At 42.3% G+C, this 23,765-nt stretch overlaps 1 protein-coding gene across 4 annotated transcripts in view; it reads left to right on the plus strand.

Annotated features, from left to right (window-relative positions):
* The window catches only part of LOC147179836 (ERC protein 2-like), a 158,483-nt gene that overhangs the window by 86,829 nt on the left and 47,889 nt on the right, over positions 1-23,765 (plus strand). For all 4 annotated transcript variants that reach the window (XM_086068277.1, XM_086068278.1, XM_086068280.1 and 1 more), the window contains 2 exons: positions 15,151-15,298; positions 20,937-21,098. In XM_086068277.1, the coding sequence (XP_085924403.1) occupies positions 15,151-15,298; positions 20,937-21,098 (310 nt within the window). The remainder of the gene's footprint in view (positions 1-15,150; positions 15,299-20,936; positions 21,099-23,765) is intronic.

Consider the following 23,765-nt stretch of genomic DNA (forward strand, 5'->3'; position numbering starts at 1 on the left):
TGATGTGTGTTAAAGAGTGGATTTGTCCCGATAATAGGTTCTAAAACAAGTTGGGGCTGCCAATATGGGGGCCAGTTGAATTTTAGCCAATCAAAGCTAGCCAGTTGAAATGTAGCCAATCCCCAAAAATCTCTGATTGACAAACAAGAATGTGGCGGTAAATAAGTAATGTCCTATTAATCCATCCATTTTCTCAACCGCTTATTCTCCCTCACTAGGGGCGCGAGTGTGCTGGAGACTATCCCAGCTGTCGGCTACCTAATGTCATTTTGTGAATAAATGCGGGTTCCTCAGACGGCAGGAAGTATTTTCAGAAGAGCCTGGTTGTCTTTGTGTTTGTGAGATCACATATGAGAAAGCGAGAGCCTCCCCCTTGGGGAACTAAATTCTTGATTGGTGTTGTGAGAATTTTTTGGTTGCGTCCAAATTTGCAAGGCCTTCGAATCTGTCTTTCGTCTCCACGGAGACGGGTCATAAGCGAAAGCTGCCGCGAGGCAAATTTTCATAGCCCACGTTGCTCTTCTTCTGCGCCGTCGTCTTCTATGCTGACTTGTTCATGAACATCAATTGCATGGCAGTGCATTCAGTAAAGTCCATTATTTGCTTGACAATGGCTGCTGATTGGTTGTTTGCAAAGAGTCATGAAGGAGTGACAGATTTCCTGCTGACACGTGTGGCTGAGCTCAAATTAACTGAAGGCCAGTCCAAATTTGCTACAGAAATGCATGAAGGTTACATGAGGAGGAGCCTACAAAGGCTTCCAACGACCCAGCCTGTGAATAGTCCTTTGCTTTTACATTTGTCGGGGCCTGTATTGGCATTATCGGAGCAGCCCACACACAATACGACCATGCTGTTTATGCTAATTTTTTTATCTTTACGTCTGGGGTCTGCCAAAAATCTGCCCCCCTCCCCCCCAAAAAAACTTTTAAGATTTGAGAAATCCTTTATATGAGTACCCCACCTAAGCTTACAAAGAAAATGTGGCTGCAGACAAACTTGTCCCCGTGACTGAATGGAATGAAGACGCTGGGCCCACCCAGCTCACTGCTAAGCCTGTGCTAATATGTATTTATTCAGGGGCTTAGCCTGCCGGCTATCATTTTGTCTTTTTGGCTTGCAAGTTGATGTTGTTTTCGCCTAAGGCCCATACGTAATGCAAACGATGACATGATGCCACACAGGATGGCGGCACCAACTGAACATGCAAATGGAGGGAGAGCGAAGCAAACTAGATGATGACAAGGTGGAAAAGCAAAGGTGTGCAAGGCGCAGTTATACTATGGCAACCCTTAATTGCTTGCTGCTCCTGTTGTGTGTTTGGCTTTGTTGGAGGATGTCCAATATAACCACACAGGAGACTCTGCCAAAGCAAACTAATACACACACCGGCACACCGTTGAACCGTACTGAAGTCTCCCATGGTGCCGCCAACTCCAGTAGCACGACACCTCAGGGCAAAAGCTAATTCATAAAGCAATTTTAGCGCATTGTTTGAATCCTCCTCCTGGCACGGTTTGTTTGTCAGGCTCAGAGGGCCTCGGTTTGCTGACATCAGTGTCCTGTCATGTCACTTGGGCCGATTAGCGCACAATAAACACACACGCAGATGCATGCAAACAGACAATTAGCTAAGATGTCAAACACACAGAGAGACAGAAACACATAGCGTGTTTTTTGAACAGCCAGATGACTCATCCACCTGAAAGCTGATCAAAGTGCAGCATCTTTCATCTGTAACCGTAGTTATTCCAGTGCCCTGTGAAAGGCACTGTCCCTGTTCTGTGTAAGGAAGGATTTCATAGGAAAGATTTTTTTTTCTATTAATAATTTCTGAACACAACTGTTTACTTTCCTTGTACTTCCCACACTTGGCTTCATTTTTGGAGGGGCATTCTATTTAACTGAACGGCACATTTACTCAACTGTTTGAGTGAAGCTCTGAGTTTATTTTGGCATTTTGTGTCAACAGCTCTAATGTCCGTAGTCCAGGTTGTCAAATTTCCCCTAAAAAAGACTGGTCCAATTTCGACAGAAGAAAAATAGCAAGAAAACCTGCAAGGGACCACTGTAGTTCGCCTTTCGACTGAAATCTCTGGGGAAAGGCTTCAGCTCACCCGTAATCCTTGGCAGGAAAATTGGTGGATGGATGCTTGCAGTGATAGTTCATGATGTGAAGAGTAGCTCAAAAAAGCATGTACGGGCATGTTAAAAGAGAATGTAATTGTTTTAATGATTGTAAAAGTATTTATTATAACTACAGTATACTTATCAATCATTTATGCCCATGGATGTGGGCCAATGACAGCCGGCTGTCAAGGCCCCCTTCAAGCTCGGGACCCCAGGCAATATCGCAGGTTGCCTGCACTACTTCATGCTGTATTATATATTCATCATAGACTAAATAGAGTTATACAAACAGGTGTTGGCAGCGCATTTTGTTTTTTTTGTATTCCGGATGGGACTTGTGTTGTTGCACCAATTTACAGTGCTTTATTTTTATATGGAGAATTTAATGCTTTTTTGAGGAGTGTTCACTATAGAGAGATATAAAGTTATTTTTCAGTTTTGAGGAATTGATTTTGTCCCGTAATTCTCAGTCTGGTTTGGGTATGACTGGCGTATGGTATGTTTGTAAAATACAGTTCAATTGTCTTTAGCTTGTAAGTACAATACAGTTGCATTTAATTTTGTACAATGTGTGCAATACTTAAAATGTGCAATACATTTTAATTTAATTATAATTTAAATGCAATTCTTTTGTGTCTCTATATGTAAGCACTGTGTTAATGTTTAAACTGTATAATGTTAGAGGCTTGCAATAACAGCTAATGTACTTTTTACAAAGTAAGCATGAAGTTTCTCCGGCCACAATGGCGTTTTTTTTTCCATAAAAAAAAAAAAGAGGAGAATTAAAGATACCAACCGAAATTAAAAGGAGCAGCAGTGTAACTTACATTTTTAACAGGGGAACATGGAACAAACTATATTCATTAAAAAATATTGTCAGGTAATTATCATATAACAGATTTTGTGTACTTAAAATGCAAAAATAATATTTGATACAAATGATTTTCAGAGTAATAATAATAATAATGCCCTTTACATGGCAAGATCTCAAAGGGCTACAAGTAAAGAAGAAAATGCCATGCATTTTTTTACATCTAAGAGTAAGGGCCATAGGTTCAGCTAAAAATAAATGTCTTCAGAGTTCTTTTAAAACAGTCAATAGGTTGTGGTGCCCTCAGTGTGTCATGGAGGGCGTTCCACAGACAGAGTGTTTAAATGACCGTTACACCTGATGTTGGTACTTGGAGAGTGAATAATTTTTTGAGGCGGTACTTCATGTGTGATGAATGTTCATTAATTAAAAGGCGTTTCCATTTCCATTCTGAATGACTGAATTGAAACAGGACTGGAAACACTTCAACTGAGGTTGCTAGCATTTTCAAATTAAGAATTCCACCATCTGCTTTTTCGTTCCGTTTTGAATGCCAAGCTGCAACGGTGGCACAATATAACCACCAGCACCAAACTGGCAGCTTATAAACACATATACAGTATACAGTACACTCCTTTTTGCAAGCATAGCCCTCAGAAAGCCTGAGTGGACGCCATTGTTAAAATGACTGTGATGTAACCCACCCAGGGAGCTTGCTTGGCTGTGCATGAGTGTGTTATCCAGGTGGAAATCAGCAGTTGCATCAGTCGCTTGTGACTGCAAACTACCGGTCTTGTTATTAGAAACCAGACATGAGCTGGAACAGGTGTGTGGGAGGGCTGGCTGAGCAATCGACAGCTGAGTCAGTCTGCGTTTACGTCGTCTGTACGTGGGTTGAAATTTATGTGCATTCGTGGATATTGCGACATCATGAAGCAGGGGTTCAAAATGTCAAACAGTGTTTGCACTACCAGTGATTACAAGGTGCATAGTTTGGCCGTTTTATGCTTGCATGCACGCGTATGCGCAACCTCAACAGTTGTTTTTTTTTAATTCACTTGTAAAATATAAAAAGGCACACAGCATCTTCCAGTAAGTAAAGCTCCGAGGCTTTTTCGCATAAACCATATTTATTATAACTATACTTATAACTACAACTATCTCTCTGTTGGGAATTCACACCGAATAAGCAAAATGCAATGACAAGACCGAATGCACCAGCGGCATGATCTGTCTGCACGACCTACATATAAATTACACAGATTATAGAGTAGTGGGACTGGCTGTACTGTAAATCTGCGTGTGAGTGAGAATATTTGTGTCTCGGTGTATGTTCTTTAATGTGTTAATGCTGATACCAGGGGATTCCTATGCTTGCACTTAGGTATGTGTCTCTTTCCAAGTGGTTTCCTATTCGTATTGGCATTGAAATAATCAGTTGTTGTTATTCAAAGGCCAAGTGCTAATCACGTTACTCTTTGATTCTATGATCCTCCCTGATCTGTTTAAATATACAGCAGACCTGCCCAGACCTGGTTAGCGCTCCTCTAATCATCGCCCTGATCTCATCCTCAATGTATCTGTGTGTGTGCACGTGCGTGAGTATTTGTGCGTTCGTGAAGCTCTCCTTCTGCCTCTTCACATCTGTATCTTTATTGCAGCTTTTTCATGTTTCATTCTTGGCTTTGAATGTTTATGCTGTAAAGCTGACTTAATGAAGTCTGTGTAAGTTAGTATGTGGTCAGAGTGTGTTCGCGTCTTAGTCTATAAACATGATGCACTCTTCTTGCTGACTCATCTCAAAGCAGAGCTGGTAAAGACGCTTTGCGTAGCATATACATGTAGGTGCACATACTCAACCCGAGTAATGGTATTCCCTTTTCTTAGCTTGAGGCATTTCTCAAAAAGACACTTTTACAATGCATTAAGAATTTTCGTGCCATGCATTCTTTACTATTTGCCGCTAGGTAGGCGAAATGTGGAATTTTTAGAATGTGGAATTTCTAAGCTTATTGTTAGGTTATAATATTAAAGATACCTTTTTTATAATAATGAATTTCAGCACAACTTAGGGCTCAGCAACATTGTGTCCACTGGCACTAGGTAGCTCCTTAGGACCACATGCGTCGCTGCAATATTTTTAAGATGATAATGATAATAATTTGCCCAATGAATTGATTTCTTCAATGATTCAGAGGGATTGTCCCACGCTGTTGTCATATTTATGTATGAAATATGATGACATCCGCAGAGCTCACAATCTGTCTGCATTTACCTTGTTTAAATCCACCAAAGTCGTGTTAAGGCCTAGATACAGCAAGCCGACGTCGGTAGTCGGACAGCGTTGGGCCGATGTCATGCGCCGTCTGATCAGTGTATAAATTACGTGAAGTCTGATTTAGTTGGAATACATCGGGGGGAGGCGTTTCCAGCAAATTTGACATGTTGAATCGGCGTCAGGGGCATTTGATCCCTGTGATTGGCCGTTAGCTAGCGAATCAGCGCACGGGGCAAGAATAGCAAGTGACAACGCGGATAAACAGTACTCAAGTCAACGTTAGGGTTTTTCAGGACAGCACACGTGAATATTAAAGTCCCCCATAAAGAGGATGTGATCATATTTCAGCATGGTTTCAGCAAGAAGATTTGCAAAGTCGTTTAAAAAGGTCCTTATTGTATTTTGGAGGTCGGTAAATGACACAGCACAGCACAGTGACAGTTTGGCTGACTTCAAAGAAGGTGGCTTTAAAGCTGTTTGTTCGCGGGGTCCTCAATGGAATTTGTTTCGCTCAGCACCCCAACGAAGGATGGATTTCCGCTTCAGTAGATGACTTTAGTGTAGCATTTCTAGCATGCTTCACATTTCGACAATTAAACAAACAAACTCACCGGATAAGCTGACCTCCACTCTTTTTCCTCCAAACAATATCTTCTTTGGCCCGGTTCCGGTACACGTAGCTCGCCGTGTTGTACAGCTCCGGATGTCTGCAAACCGCGACGATTAAGCTATCCTCTACTGCTATGCTATATGTTCGGCACACAATCGCTTCCTGTGTTTTGTCTGTGTGACGTATTTGGCGACTTGGACTATTGTGACACCGATTAGCTATTGCTGACGCGATGGCGGCAAAAGTTAAACTCAGCCAACGGCGATGAATTGGCGAAGTAGAGAAATGCTCGCCGGAAACGTCCCAATCACGCCGCCCGGCACGCCATCGCGCCACCGGAAACGCCTCCCCCACTGTTGGTCTAAACGTAGCATTAGACCTGACTTTAGTTAGTCTAAAATCTAGTCTACTTTTGGTCACCAAAGTGCCAGATGTGTCAGGGCTGTGCAATTGAATACGCTGGAACACCTATCAAAGGGTAGTGTGGTCTACCAAATTTAGAAACACACTAAATGAAGATGTGCCCGTTTTCATGCAGAGTGCATGGACAACTGACTATGAAAATAGGGTTCCAAGTCTTTATTAACCTTTAAATTAAACAACTTCTGGAGCAGCTGATTTAGAAAGTTAACGGAATTTTGTTCTGCGTCAGTTGTTGGGAGCACCTATAACTGTAACACCAAATGGTTGTAGCTGTGATTGGCAAAGTGTGGGTTGAATGTTAGTGTGCACGTGGGTATCCTTTACTCTGACGGGAAAGCAGACACTTGCACAGCCAAGGAAAAGAGTCATACTGAGGCTTATCCTGGCCAAAGGAAAGTCCACAGATGTTGTCTCCAGTCTCCGTCCATGCACACTAAGCTTGCACTAGGCAAAGACCTAGCCTGTGAGCCGGTGACCACATTCGTTGGTTACATAATTGTCTGGGATGTTTTTCATACTGTGGGACACAGATAACCGATCTGTCCCTTTTACCTCAAACCACTTTTTAAACTCAACAAGGATCAAATCGTCAGGACAGTGTTATCTAGGAAATTGGTGAACATGCGGCTATAAATTTGTATGCGTGTTGTTCTGTATGTCACGATGGCTTCTGGAAATAAGTGTGGTGGCCTCCCATCCCACCACATGTCGGCTGTGGCTCGACTGTGGTCCACCGCCAGGTCCTACAATTGGATCTCTGAGAACACGCTTGGGATCTGGGAGTCTGGACCAGTCTTTCATCATCTATGTGCAAACACGTGCAATTTTAGCATATGTCTGCGTGCTTCTGTAATGGCACCACACCAGGTTACACTCTTCAAGCACGATATTTTAGGTCTTCCTGGCTCCATGTCAAGAGTTTTGAGTGTATTTCCAAGCTACAGTCAAATGACCTATGTGAGCGACACAGTTTAGAGAACAGGAAAGGCTAGAGAGGAATGGGGAGCGAGCAAAGCAAGGAGGGTAATTGAAGGGTTCAGGGTAATACTTAGACCAAGGATTGCTGTTTCAACGTGTTTACATAACCTCCTTGAACTTAATATTTTGTCCTACTCTGGAATGAGCGTAGGTCACTATGGATCTGAATAAAGAATAATAGAGGGCATGCAAAAGCCCGAAGGAGAGATGGGGCCATTCTGTGATTTGTTGCTCCTCTCTTTCAATAACAAAGATGTGTAAGGAGTTTTGATTGGGTGTCGATGGAGAATGAGATACAATCTCAGTTTCAAGACAAGAATCCTCTTGGTTAAGAGCTGAACATTTTACTGTCACTCCTCTGCTGCCAATATCATGTTCAACAATTGTCTTTTAGAAGGCCAGCAGTTAGTATTGACCGCATCACATACCAAAGCATTCATTGAGTATGTTATGCTTGAGTTGATGTAAAATGCAGGGAGTCTCCCTCTGAAGTTTTGGGAGGAAAAGAACCCCAGCAATTGCATCACAAGCTTTACTTCCTTGGTGTCCGACCGAGCTTCCTCTATTTATTTATGCAGGTTTACAGCAAGGATCCACCCGAGCCTTTGCTGATCCTATACAGTGATACAATGAACTTAGAAGCGAGAGCTGCTGTATAATAAAAGCACCAGCTTTGGGTTGTATGCTTATTTGCTTTTCAAGATCACTATCTCAATCTTGACATTTTTGCTTTAGATGTGGAGCCCGATTCAGGATGTGCACAGCATGAAGACCACAGACAACCTGTCTCTGTCCCCAGTATTAAAATAAACCTACCAACACATTTGCAGTTTAATAATTATTATGTTGTGCCTTTTCCATGTCAGGCTGGGTGTATGATGGTTGGGAGAAATCTATGAGACACTCTTTTCTTTCGTTCTGTTATTTATTTATTTATTTAACCTGGGTTTTCCAACTGCATTTGGACATAGGGTGGTTTATATAGCCTAATTTAACACTAAAATCTAAATAAAACGCTACTATTTGACTGTAGTGCACACAATTGTCAGTGTTCAGTATTTATTGAGCTGTGATTTACAATATTCTTTAATCTCATGTTTGTTTTTTTCATATAAACACATTGAATTGTTCTTGGAATGCTTCTGTATATCTTGTTATGTATGATAAATATTGTCAATAGTTGGACCTTATAGTTTAGTTTGAGATAAATGTTCGAAAGCACTCGCTGTGTCGTTAATCTGCATACATACACACAAGGCCACCTGGTCTCGCTCTGTGTTTGGGTCTCTGTATCTCGCTTCCCCCCTGGAATGCACTGGTGGCCCGTCTGGTCCTGCTCATCTCTGGGAGCAGTCAGCCACCTCTCCTCGTCCCTTCTCCCACTCTAAACATTTGGCTACTTTTGGCAGATTTGTTGATTTTTGTCCCCTTATGTTTTCCCTCTTGTTGCTGTAAAACTGATACATACCCTTTCAATTAGACCAGTCGGTCAGAGAACCAGTGAGGGAGTGGGAGTGAGCAGAGTAAGTGGGTTGTATATTTTATTAGTGAAGTGAAAACACACACAAACTGGCCCAGTTCTGGGGGAACCATCTGTTGTCATGGCTTGTACTTGGGAGCTAACATTCTAGCATTCTTAACTGAAGCTCAGGATTACTAAGTAATTATACAGTATATATATCACAGCCAAAATCAGCTGTTAAAGAGCGAGAATCCCAAATCAACTCGAATCGATTACTTATTGTACTTTCCCCCCAAAAAACGCTTCAAAGTCCAAAACATGACAAATCGAATTTTATCAGAATTTTAAATGGTAAATTGCATTTATATAGCACTTTATCTTGCTCATATGTTTACAAATTCATAGTCACTTAAATATCAGAGTGTAGCCTACACTAGCCCATTAATGCAGCCACCCACAAAAAGGTTTACAATAACTTATTTCAACATCCTGCATTTTGTGCCAAACCCTGGCCAACGGCAGAACAAAGAATGTTGTTTGTTTTCTCTTTGGTCCCATTTTAAATCCATCTCTGTTGTGTTGTACAACCTTGTCCTAGCTAACACTAAGCTACAAATAGTTCGTCTTTCAAGTCTGGCCAGCGCCCATGTTTGCAAACTCCCTTGTGTTTGTCTCTAGGACGGTTTAAGAGGCCAACAGTGAGGCTTTAGCCCGGGCCATCTAACAGCGAGGCTTTAGCCCGAGCCGTCTAACAGCGAGACGGCAGTCAAATATTTAATTTGCTAGTATGGTGTTAGCCAGCCAAAAAATCCTATAAACATAGACCATAAACAGGAGGGGAGATGGGACATCCATCCCATCCAAGCATTACTTTCTGACGTGCGTTTGCAACGGTCAATTCGCTACAGAACTTGAGTCATGACTGAGCCTACAGCTAAAGAGGGTTAAACTTTCTTTTTAGTAATCATGGCAACCAAATCAATAATGCTTTTAATAATGGAAATCTACATCCTTTTTATACTTCCTTTGACAATAAATAAGTCTATAAATAATAGTGCCGGTCAACCCTGTCCCTTTTCATGTCCTCTGCTTGCGTTCACCAGAGGCAGACTGATTAGTTAGCCCTTCCCCCAACCGACCATTACACCACAACCTGCCCATGCCGCAGCTTCACACACTTGCAATTACGGAATGGCCATAAAATGTCTCAGCAGAGCTGGACAGTTTAGCAGTGGATAGTCTTGATCACAAACTGGAGGAGCTTATAATGAACGGTCTGGGAACTGATATTAGTAGGCTCCCCGTGATCTTGCTGAAGGAATATATCACACTTTCATGGAAGACATGAAAGCGCAAACATACGCACAGACAGCCTAAAGTGTGCTGTTTTCAGGGGCAGTATAGATGGTTCCCTGGGGCATCCCATGAACGCATCTGTTTCTGTCCGGCTGACTCTCCACACTCATAATTTCAAGAAAGTCATAACACAAATTATAAACACATCTCCCGCAAGTGCGACGCCAAGGAATAACAACGTAAAGTGTGCTGGGCTGATTTAGGAGAGAGACAAACTCTTAAATCATTACCTTCTTTCTTTCCCTCCTCTACTTTTTTCTACCCTTTCTCTCATGAAGCTCAGATGCATTTAAATAAATCAATAACCTTTTCCTTTTGAGTAGCATTTTTTTCTGTGTGTGTTTGATTAGCTATGCCTTACCCATCCACCAATATCCTGTATATTTGAATCGGTTAAAATTTTAAGTTTGGCTCTTTCTTTACCCTTATTTTTCCCAGAGGTGGATCTGACCAGCTAGTGTCTGATTTGCCTTGTGACATCACCGTCTGCCAAGAGCAGTTCCACAGCCAGAATGTCTTCATCTAAGTCCCGTCTCCTCATTTGTCATCCTTTTGTCCTCAATACCACCCCAGACTCACATCTCCCTTCCCCCCTTTTTCTTTACCTTGTCTGTATTTTCTTTCCATTTCTGACCTCTTCGACTCCTTTTCCTTTCACCTCCCGTCACTCGCTCATGTACTCTAACCATCCATCTTCAACCAATGTAGAGCCGAGGGTCTCAATATGTCCTGGGCCCATTTGGGTTCAATTGGAATCACATGTTTTACTTGAACTATGATATCCACCCCCTTTATAAATAAGATGTCAGTCCAAACTACAGTATCTGCTGGCCATTTTTGGAGACTAAGGTGTGCTCTTAAAACCAACATGTGATATGTACATAGACACACAACTTTTCATAGGAGGACCATGTTTATTCTTTTACAAAAAGCTGTTATGTAGTAGACTAAAAAAAACAACCTTCTGTAACTGTGAAGCCTCTGCAACAAGATTGATCTACTCTCTTATTACAGTGCCTTATGACTTCTGAGTGCACAGGGTCTGACTTTTATGAAGATCGATCATGCGCTTGTCATCACAACATTTCATTGTCACCCTTTCCACCGGACGGGAAATGAAGATAATCCTTTGTTATGCAATGACACTCCAAGTGTAAGTTAAAAAGGGAGTGAGACCAGAGGCTAGGAAAGCAAACTTTGTAAAAAGTGCAAGCATTTGTCTTGTGTGTGTGTTGGCCTCATAATGAATCCTGTTGTTTTACATTGGAGGCCAAATGGTCACTCAAATTAGTTTGATTCAAAGGGCCAATCATCACACTGACGCATGCTATGCATTCACTGGACACCCATTCATTGATTGAGGATGCGGGAGACAGAGTTTATTGGCTGGCTAATCATAATAATGATCCTTTTTATTGTTTTAGGAAGACATCAGTCAGCATACCCCTACAGGACTACTAAGAGTTCACCCCACAGGGAGACAGCGCTGTAATCTGCTGGATTAATTTACAAATTTGAGGGGACGGGGCAGCCATTGATTCTGGGGACCGTCTCTGAGGATCCAAAGGGTCAATCAATAATGAAACAAATGCAATTCTACGGAGAGTTAGCTTGCAATATAAGTGGGAAGAACCTGATGTGCTTGACTCTCTACAAGGTCCAGATGTGTTACACTCAAGCTGTTACGTACGAAGTATGACCTCATGATTTTTTTCCTCTTGTAATGAATCAATCTTTAACAGGTTAAAAAAACAAACATTTTTCTTCTTACAAGCAAGTGAAAAGACATCTTGAGCTATCGCTGTGTAGCAATATTTGATAATTTGACTCAGAGGGGGTCAGAGAGATGGATCTCTGGTTTGGAGATGCGTTCTCAGAAAATATAAACTTATCTTTCAAAAATGCTAACCTTTTACCTCACTATTTTCCCCTCACAACGCAAGTCTCATGGCTGGATTGCTTGGTTGGGTTTGGTGAGAAATCCTCCCAAATGTTGAGCTATTGTATTATTTGTAAATAAGCCGTGCAAACTATTTCAGGGACAGTGGTCATTGCACTGGGTAGCTATTTGAAAGTTGCTTTTTCTTATATAAATGAATAAAAAATAAATAAAAAATCCTTATCGTATTGTGCTTGAATGCAGAAAATACAGAAGAGGATGAGCTAGATGAGATGGAATTACTTGGGTGGGAAGCTGAGTTGGAGAGTTTGAATCTGGCAGTGTATTGTCAAGATGGCCCCATCTTAATGTATTTTGAAGTTGTTGGCCATGTTCATGATTGTGGACACACTGTGATGCCTTCTTGAATCATTTAGTGCATTCCTCTTTTTTTTTCAGTTTCAGAAACTAGTCCTCCATCACAGCAGTTAGTAAGCTAAGCACACACTAGACTCATGGTTTCTATGCTTTGCTCAAGGGTTAGTTCTTTTCACCAATTTGTTGTTAGAGGATGTAAGTAGGATTTATTGTTTTAGCTCTCATCAATTGTTCATAAAAAAATATATAACAAGGTTAAAACGTGAATGGCGCATAAGCTTGTCTTGTAAATACAGTAAATTGCAAAAAAATAAATAAATAATCCCACTAGTTACTTAGTTACTTTTCGTTTTGTCAATCCGGAGCACTGAAAATCTAAAGTTATGTCCAGTACACTTCACCAGTCCATGTTGTCGACCATTTAAGTAACAAATAATGTCTAGACATTGAGTTACTTGTATTTACTCAGAGGATTTCAGACTGTAAAAGTTTAATGACACCGCCCTAATATTAAAATGTTGTCTGGTGCTGGTCGCTGGTTTGGGTTGAAAGCACATGCTATGTGATAGCGGTGCTATGCAGGTTTGTATGTTCAATTGTGCATGTGTTTGTGTGCGTTCCCATTATAGTGAGTATTAAAAGAAATAACAGTGAAGGTGTGTGGAGACGAAACGTGTCACGTCAGAGCTGCTGCGTGATTAATGGTGTGATTAGCTGCTCCGATCCACATGTCAGAACACACACCCATGCGCACACAAATACCGACCGGCACGAATGGGAGTAACCATGTGAGTGCACACAAACACACAGCGGCCTATTAATGGTCTTGAATGGGAGAATCCAGATGCGGTGCAAGGATAATTGTACTAAAAACACCAAATGTAGGGTCCCAGGCCAGCTAGACTTTAGTCGGGACTCAGTGTGTTTATTTTTGCAATTGAGTTATTACTGCAGGGACTTGAATCATGGAATAAAAACACTCCAATGAAGGTCAATTTTTAATTGAGCCCAAAGTGCAATTTGAATGTGCCCTCTCTCTTCCGCTTCCCCTAAACTCAACCCACACATTACCTTGCATTGACATGCTCCTGATTACCTCCGCCAAGGAGGTTATGGCTTCATCATCAACAGATGCTGTTTTTTTGTCTGTGAGCATATATAATTTAGAAGTATTACTTAGGTGTTGGATTGCAGGAAAATCCTCCATCGACCCCATTTATATAAACGCAACTAGAAAGAAAAAAAAGGAACTTGGACCCAGTTGCAGCAGACACCACATCCATCAGTAGAAGTTTCTTGTCAGAGCCCTGTCAGTCACATTTCTCAACTAATGTTCTTCTATTTGTTCAAATCTAATAAAGCATAACTCTTGATTACTGTAATTAATCAAGCCAGACTCCCTCCTGAATATCCGGCTTCAGTGAAATGTCCAGAAGGCACAGGAACCCCCCCCTCTTTTAAAACATTTTTTTATTAACTGAGAATCCAATGTGAAACCTTTAGTTTATCTTAATTTAGCTTATTTTACCGTGTTGTAGCTCACCTTAGCTTATATTAATTTTGTCAAGTGAAGTTTATTTCTATAGCCCTCAATCACAAAAGAGTCTCAAGGGGCTTTGCACGCCCACAGTTCACACTGATTACTGATATTGCCTAGTCTAAATACTGAAATCGCGCAAGGCCAGGGTGCAATGGATGCCAAGTGGCAAGTGGGAAACTTTTATCACATAGTATGGTGCTGTACAGTGTTAGTTAAAACAGCATGATAGTCTATTTAATAAAATTAAGCCCCACAGCAACACCTTTGGGGAAGTGGTCAACTCTTGTCCTGGTCGGTCGGTGCAGAATCAGCTACAGTCACACTTTGATCATCACAGGAGAGGAGTGGGGGAAGAGAGTGGATAAGCGACAGTAAAGCAAGCCAAAATCCAGATGTCAGGGTGAAAGGCAGGGTAAGAGAAAATTTGCAAATTAGCTGTAGTTTAATTAAATGTGAGAGTGTAAAAATAAATTTTAAGTGGAGATGTAAACATTTCTACAGAGGTCGCCGCTCATCGGGTAGGGCATTCAAGAGTACAGGAGTCCGAATCGCGAATTTTGGACAGCTGTATACTTCCAACTTGTTGGTAAGAGTTTTGGGAAGGCCCTCTTTCGTTCCAGCAAGACTCTGCACAAAGCAGGATCCAGAAAGGCATTCTTGGATGAGTTTGTTATAGAAAAATAACAACAACTTGTGTGCCCTGACCGCAACCCCATCAAGCAAAGATTGAGAGGCTCTGTCATCCAAGATCATTGTCCTCTAAACTCACCAAATACCACAGGGACACTAAAATCTTGGATAAGGTCTTCTTAGAATAGTGCAATGTTTAGACCAAATTCTATGTTTTTTGTCCATCATTATTGGTGGTGTGTTTGCCATTACTTTATTTACAACATACAGTTTATTCTATAGGATAGTCATCGCCAATCTGTTAGGGATATAATTTCCCTCGGATAGCGGGTGTAGATTTGAATGTCTGGTTGTCTGCGTATGATTATGCTTGTTCCGTCTGCACCTGTGGACACTTACAGTATTTGCACAAATTTAGCAGGAGCCAGCAGTGACACAGGAAAGATGTCATTGCCCCCTCAGGCTACTCTATTAGGCTTCATTACATTATTACGTGAGCATGAGTCACACTGTGGTACCAGAGCACTTAGCAGACCACTTGAAAGATGTCTCTGGAATGGAAACGAGGAAGGATGTCTGCACATATATGGACTTGATAAATGTTTATTGGTATCACCTCTGAAATAAATATTCTCAGGCCGACGTTTTACTATGTTTGAACTGTGTCTTCCTCAGGCAGCAAGCTTTACTGGCAGCTATCAGTGAGAAGGATGCAAATATAGCCCTTCTGGAGTTGTCTCCCTCAAAGCGGAGGAAAGCCCAAGAGGAGGTGCTGGCTCTAAAGCGGGAGAAGGACCGGCTCATGCACCAACTCAAACAGCAGGTACAACCAGTACGCACAGCCCACCAAGTGATGAAGAATGTGGCAGACATGCAGCCATTGTGGTCGAAATGGGTGACTGACATGTGAATGATGTGGAGCCTTGCCTTGTGGTCACAATTTAGGACATTGTGGCTTTGTAAATCAAAGCTGAACGACAAATTCAAACCTGCTGCAGATCGCCAGGCTTTGCCTGCAAAGCAGCCTCACAAGCAAACGTTGTACTTTCAAACTAAGAACAGGCAGAAGTTAATAATTCCTTGTAAACAGAATTGGCTCCTCCGCCTCAAACCGCATTTTTGTGCTCAGTCATCACATGACAAACCAAGCAGCGGCTGTGGTTCCACATTCAGGCAAATGATCACTTAAGTTGATATGACAGTACTGTTTTTGCAATTAGGTCTATGTAATGCAGACCTGCATTTGACTCATGGGCAAGTCATTAGCAGATTGAGCGTCCTGTTTGATATCGTCTGGTGTAACAGATGTTAAATGTCACCACCTATTTCCCAGATTGACCTTTTTTTTGTTCACTACAACCCAATGCCAGTCAAGGTATGTGGTTTATGAGGTTCTCGTCAAACCACATGGCCGACAAAACCAAAATGAACTCTTAACAATAATGATCCAATAGCAGGGAGTCTGACTGTGTCCTGAATCAGAGTGGTTTCTGGGAAACATGGTGCATTTCAAGTCAAAAGATGGAGCGGTAAATGCGCACCGACCTAAATGTTTGTATCTGCCTCGTAAACAATTGCCAGGCACTGCAGTAAAGGGATTTCAGGGAAATCTCATTATCTGTTTATCACCTTTGCATTCATCATGTTTTCCTGTTGGACAACCTGAGGATACAGTTATATCTTATGACGTGATTGGCTTTATTTGCAAGAATGTGATCTGGAAGAAGAAAGATTGAATGAAGGCTTGTTAACAGAAGTGGGCATTTCGTCAACATTGACGGAAGGTCCGTCAATCTGTCAATGATGGACACCCATTTTGTTGACGATTTATGATTAAACAGAAATTTAGAAAGTCGACGGACTAACCCTGAGATTACACCGCATGTGTGTGTGTTGCGGATCCGCTCCGCTCCGGCGGCGGAACCGATTCCTTTCCATTCTATCAGCTTCTTCAAATTACACCGACTGCGTATGCGCTGCAGAATACGGGTCAACTGCGGACGAGCCCCGTCATGCCAGAGGCCACCGTACGAATAGACCTATTTTCTGTTTTTGCCGGACGACGCATCCGTCAGCTTCTCTCAAATGGCAAAGTAGCACAGAACACAGTGAGCGGGACAGGAAGACCGATGCCACTTCAAACATTTCGCAATCACGTCAGCAAAACATCATAATGGGCGGAGCCAGGCCTGGAGTCAACAGGCCAAGTGCTATATTCACAGTTTAACCACCAGCTAACATGGACAAAGAGAAATTTATAATGGAGGCGGAAAGTCACAAAATTATATGACACGGCACATCCTTTTTTTAAGGACAACCTAAAAAAGGATGCTGCATGAAACGTCAGAGCAGAAGCGGTGGACGGTGAGTTATTACTAACTTCAGTAAAAACTTTTACAATGCAAGTTGGACCGCAGTTGTGCGCAGCCGGTGAGTTTTGTCCATGGTATTGACGTGTCCGGAGCACGCAGTCAAGACTGAGCGGATCCGCAACGGACACGCATGTGGAAGTGGGTTTTTGTTTATCAATATAATTGCGACAGAGGCAGCCTTTCATCACACACATATGCTTTGATAAATGAACTTGTTTTGATACATGCCCTTGAGCTTTGCTCCCGACAGACCGATAAGGCATTGCCTTTCCTCCTCTGTCCAAGGACGACTGTTTTCAATTTCTTCAGTGTGCTACATTTTTTACCGTTTGGCGCTCTCTGGTCTTGCTCTTTGGGTCTTGCGTCACGTTGAGTGATGTCACAGACAGTCAAAACCGTTGGGTGTGTTAAGAGCTGTTCAAACTTAAGACACATCCTCTCCAATTGCGATGTCAAGACTACAAAAGAGTTTCAATCTGGATGGACTAAATTCGAAGATTTTGGCTGGTAGTCTGAACCAAGGCCTTAAAGCATTGGACTAAATCTATTAATGTTATGGAGGCTGTAGGGTAAATGGTTCATAAGAATGGTTAATACAGTTTCCTGTCATGATCTTTCATGACATCTCCCAACATGACACACACCTTTGCGTGCTTTCTTTGCACCCACTGAGATATGTGAAGGATAAATTGCCCTCCTCAGATCATCAATAGCCACTGGTACAAAGAAACTGACCAGGAAATGCCAAAGAATTATGGGACCCTGTGGAGAAAACGATCTGGAGAAACAGATTGATTTACAGATAGCTGTGCACTGTCTGACCTCTCCATCAACCATTTTTGTCGTATTGTGCGTGCGTGCGTGCATGTGTATCTGTGTGAGTAAGCAGTCTAAGATCAACCCCGCTTTCTTAGACATCCAGTTACCCTTTGAAGTTGAAAAACTCACATTAACTCACACACATGAAAAGTGTAATGTTTAGACTTCCTCAGGAGTCACTCATGTCTCCTTGCGGGATTTCTCACAGTGGTCCCAACCTAGTGAAAGATGACTGAGAAAATATATATTTGTTCTCAGACTCATATCCTCCTTTTAGGTCTGAAAAACTTCAGCATCCATCCCCACAAGATTAATCTCTCTACTGTGGAAAGTAGAATTTTGTATTTTTAGAGGTGTACCAATGTAATACAATTGGTTTGCTTGTAGAGGGGGTAACTGTGTCTTAATCAGTCCTACTGGGAAAGATGTGTAATGTTGGACAGGACTGCTTACTCACACAGACGCATGCCTATAAAGAGACCTGATTGAAGAAATGAAGAAAATACTGTTAAAGACATTTTCTTTTTTCTTTTTTGACATGTCATCATCATTGTTCTCTTTTTATTTTTTTAAAATTTGTTTTATTAATTTTTATTTTGTATGTGGGTGAGTTTGTGCATGTGCGTGCGTGTGTGTGTGTGTGTGTGTGTGTGTGTGTGTGTGTGTGTGTGTGTGTGTGTGTGTGTGTGTATTCATTAGTTCACCTAAAACCTATTAAAAAATCCCATACCGTTCACCTAAACCGAACACTTCAGAATCCAGCCAGAGTCGTGAGGCCGTCAGGAGACCCGAGGAAGGACCAAAGAAAAGAAAGGAAAGTGAAATCCAGCACCGACCAGACACCACCCACCACCCACCGGGCCACCAACCAGAGTCCTTCACCAACCCCAGAAACATCTAAATTCCAACAAATCAGGGAGACCTCAAGAGACCAAAGGAGAGACTGAGGAAAGGAAGGAAGGTCAGACGAAGCAGAGTGAGATCCACAGACACCAGCCTCCACCGATTCAACGACCAGAGGAAGAATCAGATTGTGTCTGAGTTTCGATAGATGCTGGTGTGGTGGATCTGGCATGCATGAAAATCTCCACCAAAGAGGGGAGCCGTCGACCCCTGCCAGGACAGAGCAAGTGCAACACCTCAGGGCCCCCCAGGACACGGCAGCGCCAAGGGACAACCCCGGGCCCCGCAGGGGCCACTGGCCGGAGAGCAAACCCAGGAACAGGAGCGCCCCTCACCCCAACACGGCCAGCGCCCCAACCCAACACAGCAGGACGGGGCACTGCAGGCCTGCCAGGCACCCCAACGGTCCACAGCCCCCGCTCCCCCCACGACCCAGCCCCGGTCGCCCCCAAACCCCCAGAAACACCCCCCCCACTCAACTCCCAGACCCAGGCGCCCACGGTGTCTCCACCCTACCTCACCCCCTCAAAGTGTGTTATGTGCCCTATATGTCTATAAACAAAGTGTATTGTGCAAAACTAGTGCAGTGAGTTAAGAGGAGCGACCAGCGGGCCCCCCCTGCCCCAACCGGGCGGGGGCAGGTGGCGCACCAGCCCACCAAATCCCCACCCACCCCACCGGGACCCCGGCGGGCATATGGGACCAGCCCGGCGGGGCGATAGGGCTCGCCCCCCGGATACTGGGGCCCGCCCGAGGTGCCAGGAGGTCCACCGGAGCGGGGCGGGCACAACACCAACCCACCCGGCCCCCGGAGACCCGGGTCACGGATGGAGCCCCCGGCCCAATTTGTCATAAAATCTATTTGTAATGCACTTTTCATTCATCAACATGATCTCAAAGTGCTACAGAGAAAAAAATATATAATAATGTTCATAATTAAATGTCATAAGCCTTTCTAAATAAAAAAGTTTTCAGACCTGATTTAAAAGAGCCCAGGCTCTGGGTGGCCCTCAACTAGGTTGGGACGCTGTTCCAGAGCCGGCTGCGTGGTGCGGTTAAGCTTGGATTTAGGCAGGTCTTCTTGACCCAAGCTTTGAGATATGTTTACAACAACAGCTGCACTCTGATACACATACATAAACACATACAGTGTACCCAAACAGTAGAGAAATGTGTTTTGGTAACACGTACAGTGTGGCAAAAAAACTACTTCTATGATATGTATCTTTCCAAGGACACACACAACTAGTTCAGCATAAGCAAAAAATATTTTCGGCATGCCTTGTGTTTTAGTACAGTATGGCGTGCGGTTGTCACTTGTCCTGTCTCGACAGGTGTCCGCTCTGTAACTGTTCCCCCACCCAGTCACACCTGGCAATGTCAACACCTGAGGTCAGGAATGACTGGCAATTTCAGTCTAGTGTTTACCCATCCTGGTGTCCGTCTGAGGCCTCTTACTCTTCATCCTTTTCCCCCTAACCATGGTGTCGAGGTTCTTGTCTTATCTAAGTAGCTCTTCCTCATTTGAATGGCTAAGCTCTTTAATATGAGCCACATCCTCTCCTGCCTCATTTCCTCAGTCTCTAGGCACTCACTTCTTATCTCAGCGGCTGTGTCCCCAGGCTGTATCTACCTTGTATCTGTGGCGGCTGACCTTGGCTTATGGTCTCTTCATCTAAGGTTGACGCTCATTTAAATAAATGTCACACCTTTTAGGATTACAGGCGCGCACATAACGTTCCCTCGAATCATTTTCAGCCTCAACACGTTTGTGCCTACAGGTTTGAAGTCCACCCTCAGGGAAAGTATTTGCAGCAGAGAAAATATAGTATAAAGCTGAACCTGTCAATATATCTGCACCCACTCCATCTATGTCTATCTCCTAGACAGCTGGCCTCACACAAGTCAGCCTATTGTCCGTCAGTGCAGTCTGTTATCTCTCTTTAGTGCATGCCAGAAATGTTAGTAGAATGACAGCCTTTTTCACATAAACACTTTCTTACACAAACACACAAAGAAAGCCATTTTTGGGCATCCAGAGCGACAAATATTTGAGCATAATTTCTAGTCTATGGAATCTAGAATGCGTGAGAACGTCTGCAGCCTCAGGCTACGTACAGCGTTCGCTAACTGTTCTTAGTGTCATTTGTCTTATCCTTTTAAGTGGTACTCTGTGAAATGGATAATATTTGACAGACTTATGGTCTTTCCATCAGACACTCCGACTTAGGCAATGTATCACCTGTCAAGTATTGTCAGCGCTCCTACTTTTAACATCTTTGAAGGCTTTCAACATGTTCTACCCTGGAGAAGGCCCATCAGCAGACTAATAATAACCAAATTGTTTTGTTGTGTCGACTTTGGCAGACTCAGAGCCGAATGAAGATGATGGCCGATAACTACGAGGAAGATCGCATCCACCCTCAACATCATCCTCACCATTCCGTCCATTTGCACTCGGCAAATATACATCACAGAAGCCTCCCGAGAGGACCCCCGCATGCCAACCACCGATCCCCTCTGGACCAGGTCAGTTTGAATGTCCGCATCAATACACATCAGTGTCAAGTCCAGGTTTGATAACACAAAAGGACATGTGATGGTCTTTTTAAACAAAACAAATTTGGGATTTGTGTAGTTGAAATCAAGAATCTTTCATGACATATTTTTCTCTGTCTGGTTATCATTAAGAGACAAGCCCGAGGCAAGACTTAGTGTGTATGTTTGAAGATTACACTGTATTTCCTATCAACACCAACATTCAATACTTGAGCATTTACATCACTTTATGTATTTATGTACACACAAATTGTAATGTTTTCTAGCCAGAAAAAATTATACATTTTCATATATTCCTGTTCTGTTTATTTTTTTTTTAATTTTTGGTGTGTATAGCATTAGATGACAAAATATTACTGAAGGAATGCAGTAGAATGTCACAAAGCCTTGACCTGGTGTATAGGTGACTCTAAACAGTAAAGATAATTCTATTCTGAATGACTGTTTGGCAGGTTATGATTAATACCGTACTTGGGGATTCCCACAAGCCGAAATACCCATGTCTGTTTTTATATGCGGTTTTAAATGTTTCCAAATTGATTAAATGGTTCTGGAACTGCTGTCTAAATTGGAGTGAAATATGCACAACAGATTGCCTGCAGACACATTCATGTTTGAGCTATGGAATGAATTACAGTAGTGTATATGAATGTGTAGATTTACATCATTTTGAATTGAAGTTATTAGGTGTTAAATATTATTATATTATTTAGCACAGATATCTATATGTAACTTTTAACCCTTGACAACAATGTTTTAACACCTTTACAAAATCAAAAGAAGTTAATGTACTGTATATTTAAATGGACTCCGACTCCGATCACATTTGCTGTTGATAGTGTGCAAAAACAAAATGATAACGTCTGTAATTGTAATATACTTTATTGGATGGTTTTATCGACAATTTAAGTCCCATAGAATTAGGGATATAAGTATGAATGAGTGTTGATGAATTGTTTGATCCTTTTTTAAATTTTTTAATTTGAGTTCTTAATTTGTCAGAGGAGCAGGTTAGACGAGGACTCATTTAACTTGATTAAAAGTAGGTTATTATTATTATTATTATTATTATTATCATTATACTATATTGAAAACAGTATGTAGTACAATAAGTGAATATATTTGATAATGTCATCAATTTGCATTTTACAGTAGTCTTGTAGTCATTGTCTTCTATTCCCAAACCACGGTCACACGGCTTGTTATTTAGGCAAGTTGTTACCATTTAGCACTTCCTCTTGTGTAAAGCACACATACTTTAAAAACAACAGAACGTCTTGACAGAGGTCAGCATATCACCACGTGGCTTTTCCTCATATCTGCTCTTTCACCCCAAGGTTACGACAAAGCCCCAAAGGAGCGCGCGTGGGGGTGCGCGGGTGCGTGTGTGTGCGCAGGTGCGTGTGTGTGCGCGGGTGCGTGTGTGTGCGGGGGTGTGCGCGCACGTGTGTGTAGTGCTGAAGGGGTATGTCAGGTCACACAGTCTGAATGTCACTGAGACTGTTTTCCCTCCAAACACAAGACTCTGCACCACCTTTTATTTCTCTCTTTCATCTCGGTGATTAATTACTCTGTTTGTTTTTCTTCAATATGGTCTTCGACTCTTCCCCTCAATCTTTTTTTCCCCCCCCACCATCAAATTCTGGAGCAGATTAGCCATCGATTAGCTCATAAAACTCTCACACGCCTAGCATCTAGTCCAGGTTACACAAGACTTGAAAAACAAAAACGGATTTCAAAAAAAATTTGGGACCCTCTTTTGTGAGTGACAACATAAAATTGTGTCTCAGATTGTTTTCTGTAAGTGCAATCAGTTGTCCGTGTGCTTACAATAAATACCCATATTCCACTTTGATTTGCCAAGGTGTACAGGTGAAATATAATTGATGAAGACAAGCACGGGAAGTGTGTTTATCCTCTTGAGATATAGCCCAGCTCTGTGCCTCAGCAGGAAGTGTGTGTGCTTTGACAGGCATATTCGTGTCCATGTTGTTCTCATTTAGCTGTGCCAGCTCCACTGCCAGACACTTGGCAGCAGGCCCTGGAGGAAATAGAAAACATTCTTCAAGTGTTTATCAAAATTTGAATTGTACAACCCTTTCTTTTAGGTTATTGCGCCTTTTTTAGGCCTCAACATATTGCTTTCTTCAGATCTGTGAGAAATTACACATGGCACTCATGATTGTTTGTGTGCGAGAGTGTGTCCGACTGTGTGTTTAACCTGCCAGAATGAGTATATATAGGTCTGGTTTTGTTTAGAGGGTATGTCACAGCCAGTTGCCGCATGCTAACATTTAGCATCTTGGCTAGCTAGCACATTGCATACAAAGGCAATTATAGTAACTGCCGAGTTGCGGCCCAGTGAGCTTGTCACAACCGCTCAACACAAAGAATGTCACAATGACTACGTTTACATGCAGTCACTATTCGGGTTCAGGTCAAAATTCTAGTGTATAAGTCCTTCCTGTACTACAAAGACCAAGATTCCTTATGAATAAAAATAAGTGAAGAAAAAGGAGAAGAAGAAGAATAGAGCATGCGTACAAGGCAACCGAATCCCCAATTCAAACAAGATATTCCAAATATGTCTATTTTAATAAGAATTATTGTTACAATAGGTGTAACCCAGTGGTCTTA

The sequence above is a fragment of the Leptonotus elevatus genome, chromosome 2 (assembly GCF_054856555.1).
Source record: "Leptonotus elevatus isolate MCC_2025b chromosome 2, RoL_Lele_1.0, whole genome shotgun sequence".
Lineage (NCBI taxonomy): Eukaryota > Metazoa > Chordata > Actinopteri > Syngnathiformes > Syngnathidae > Leptonotus > Leptonotus elevatus.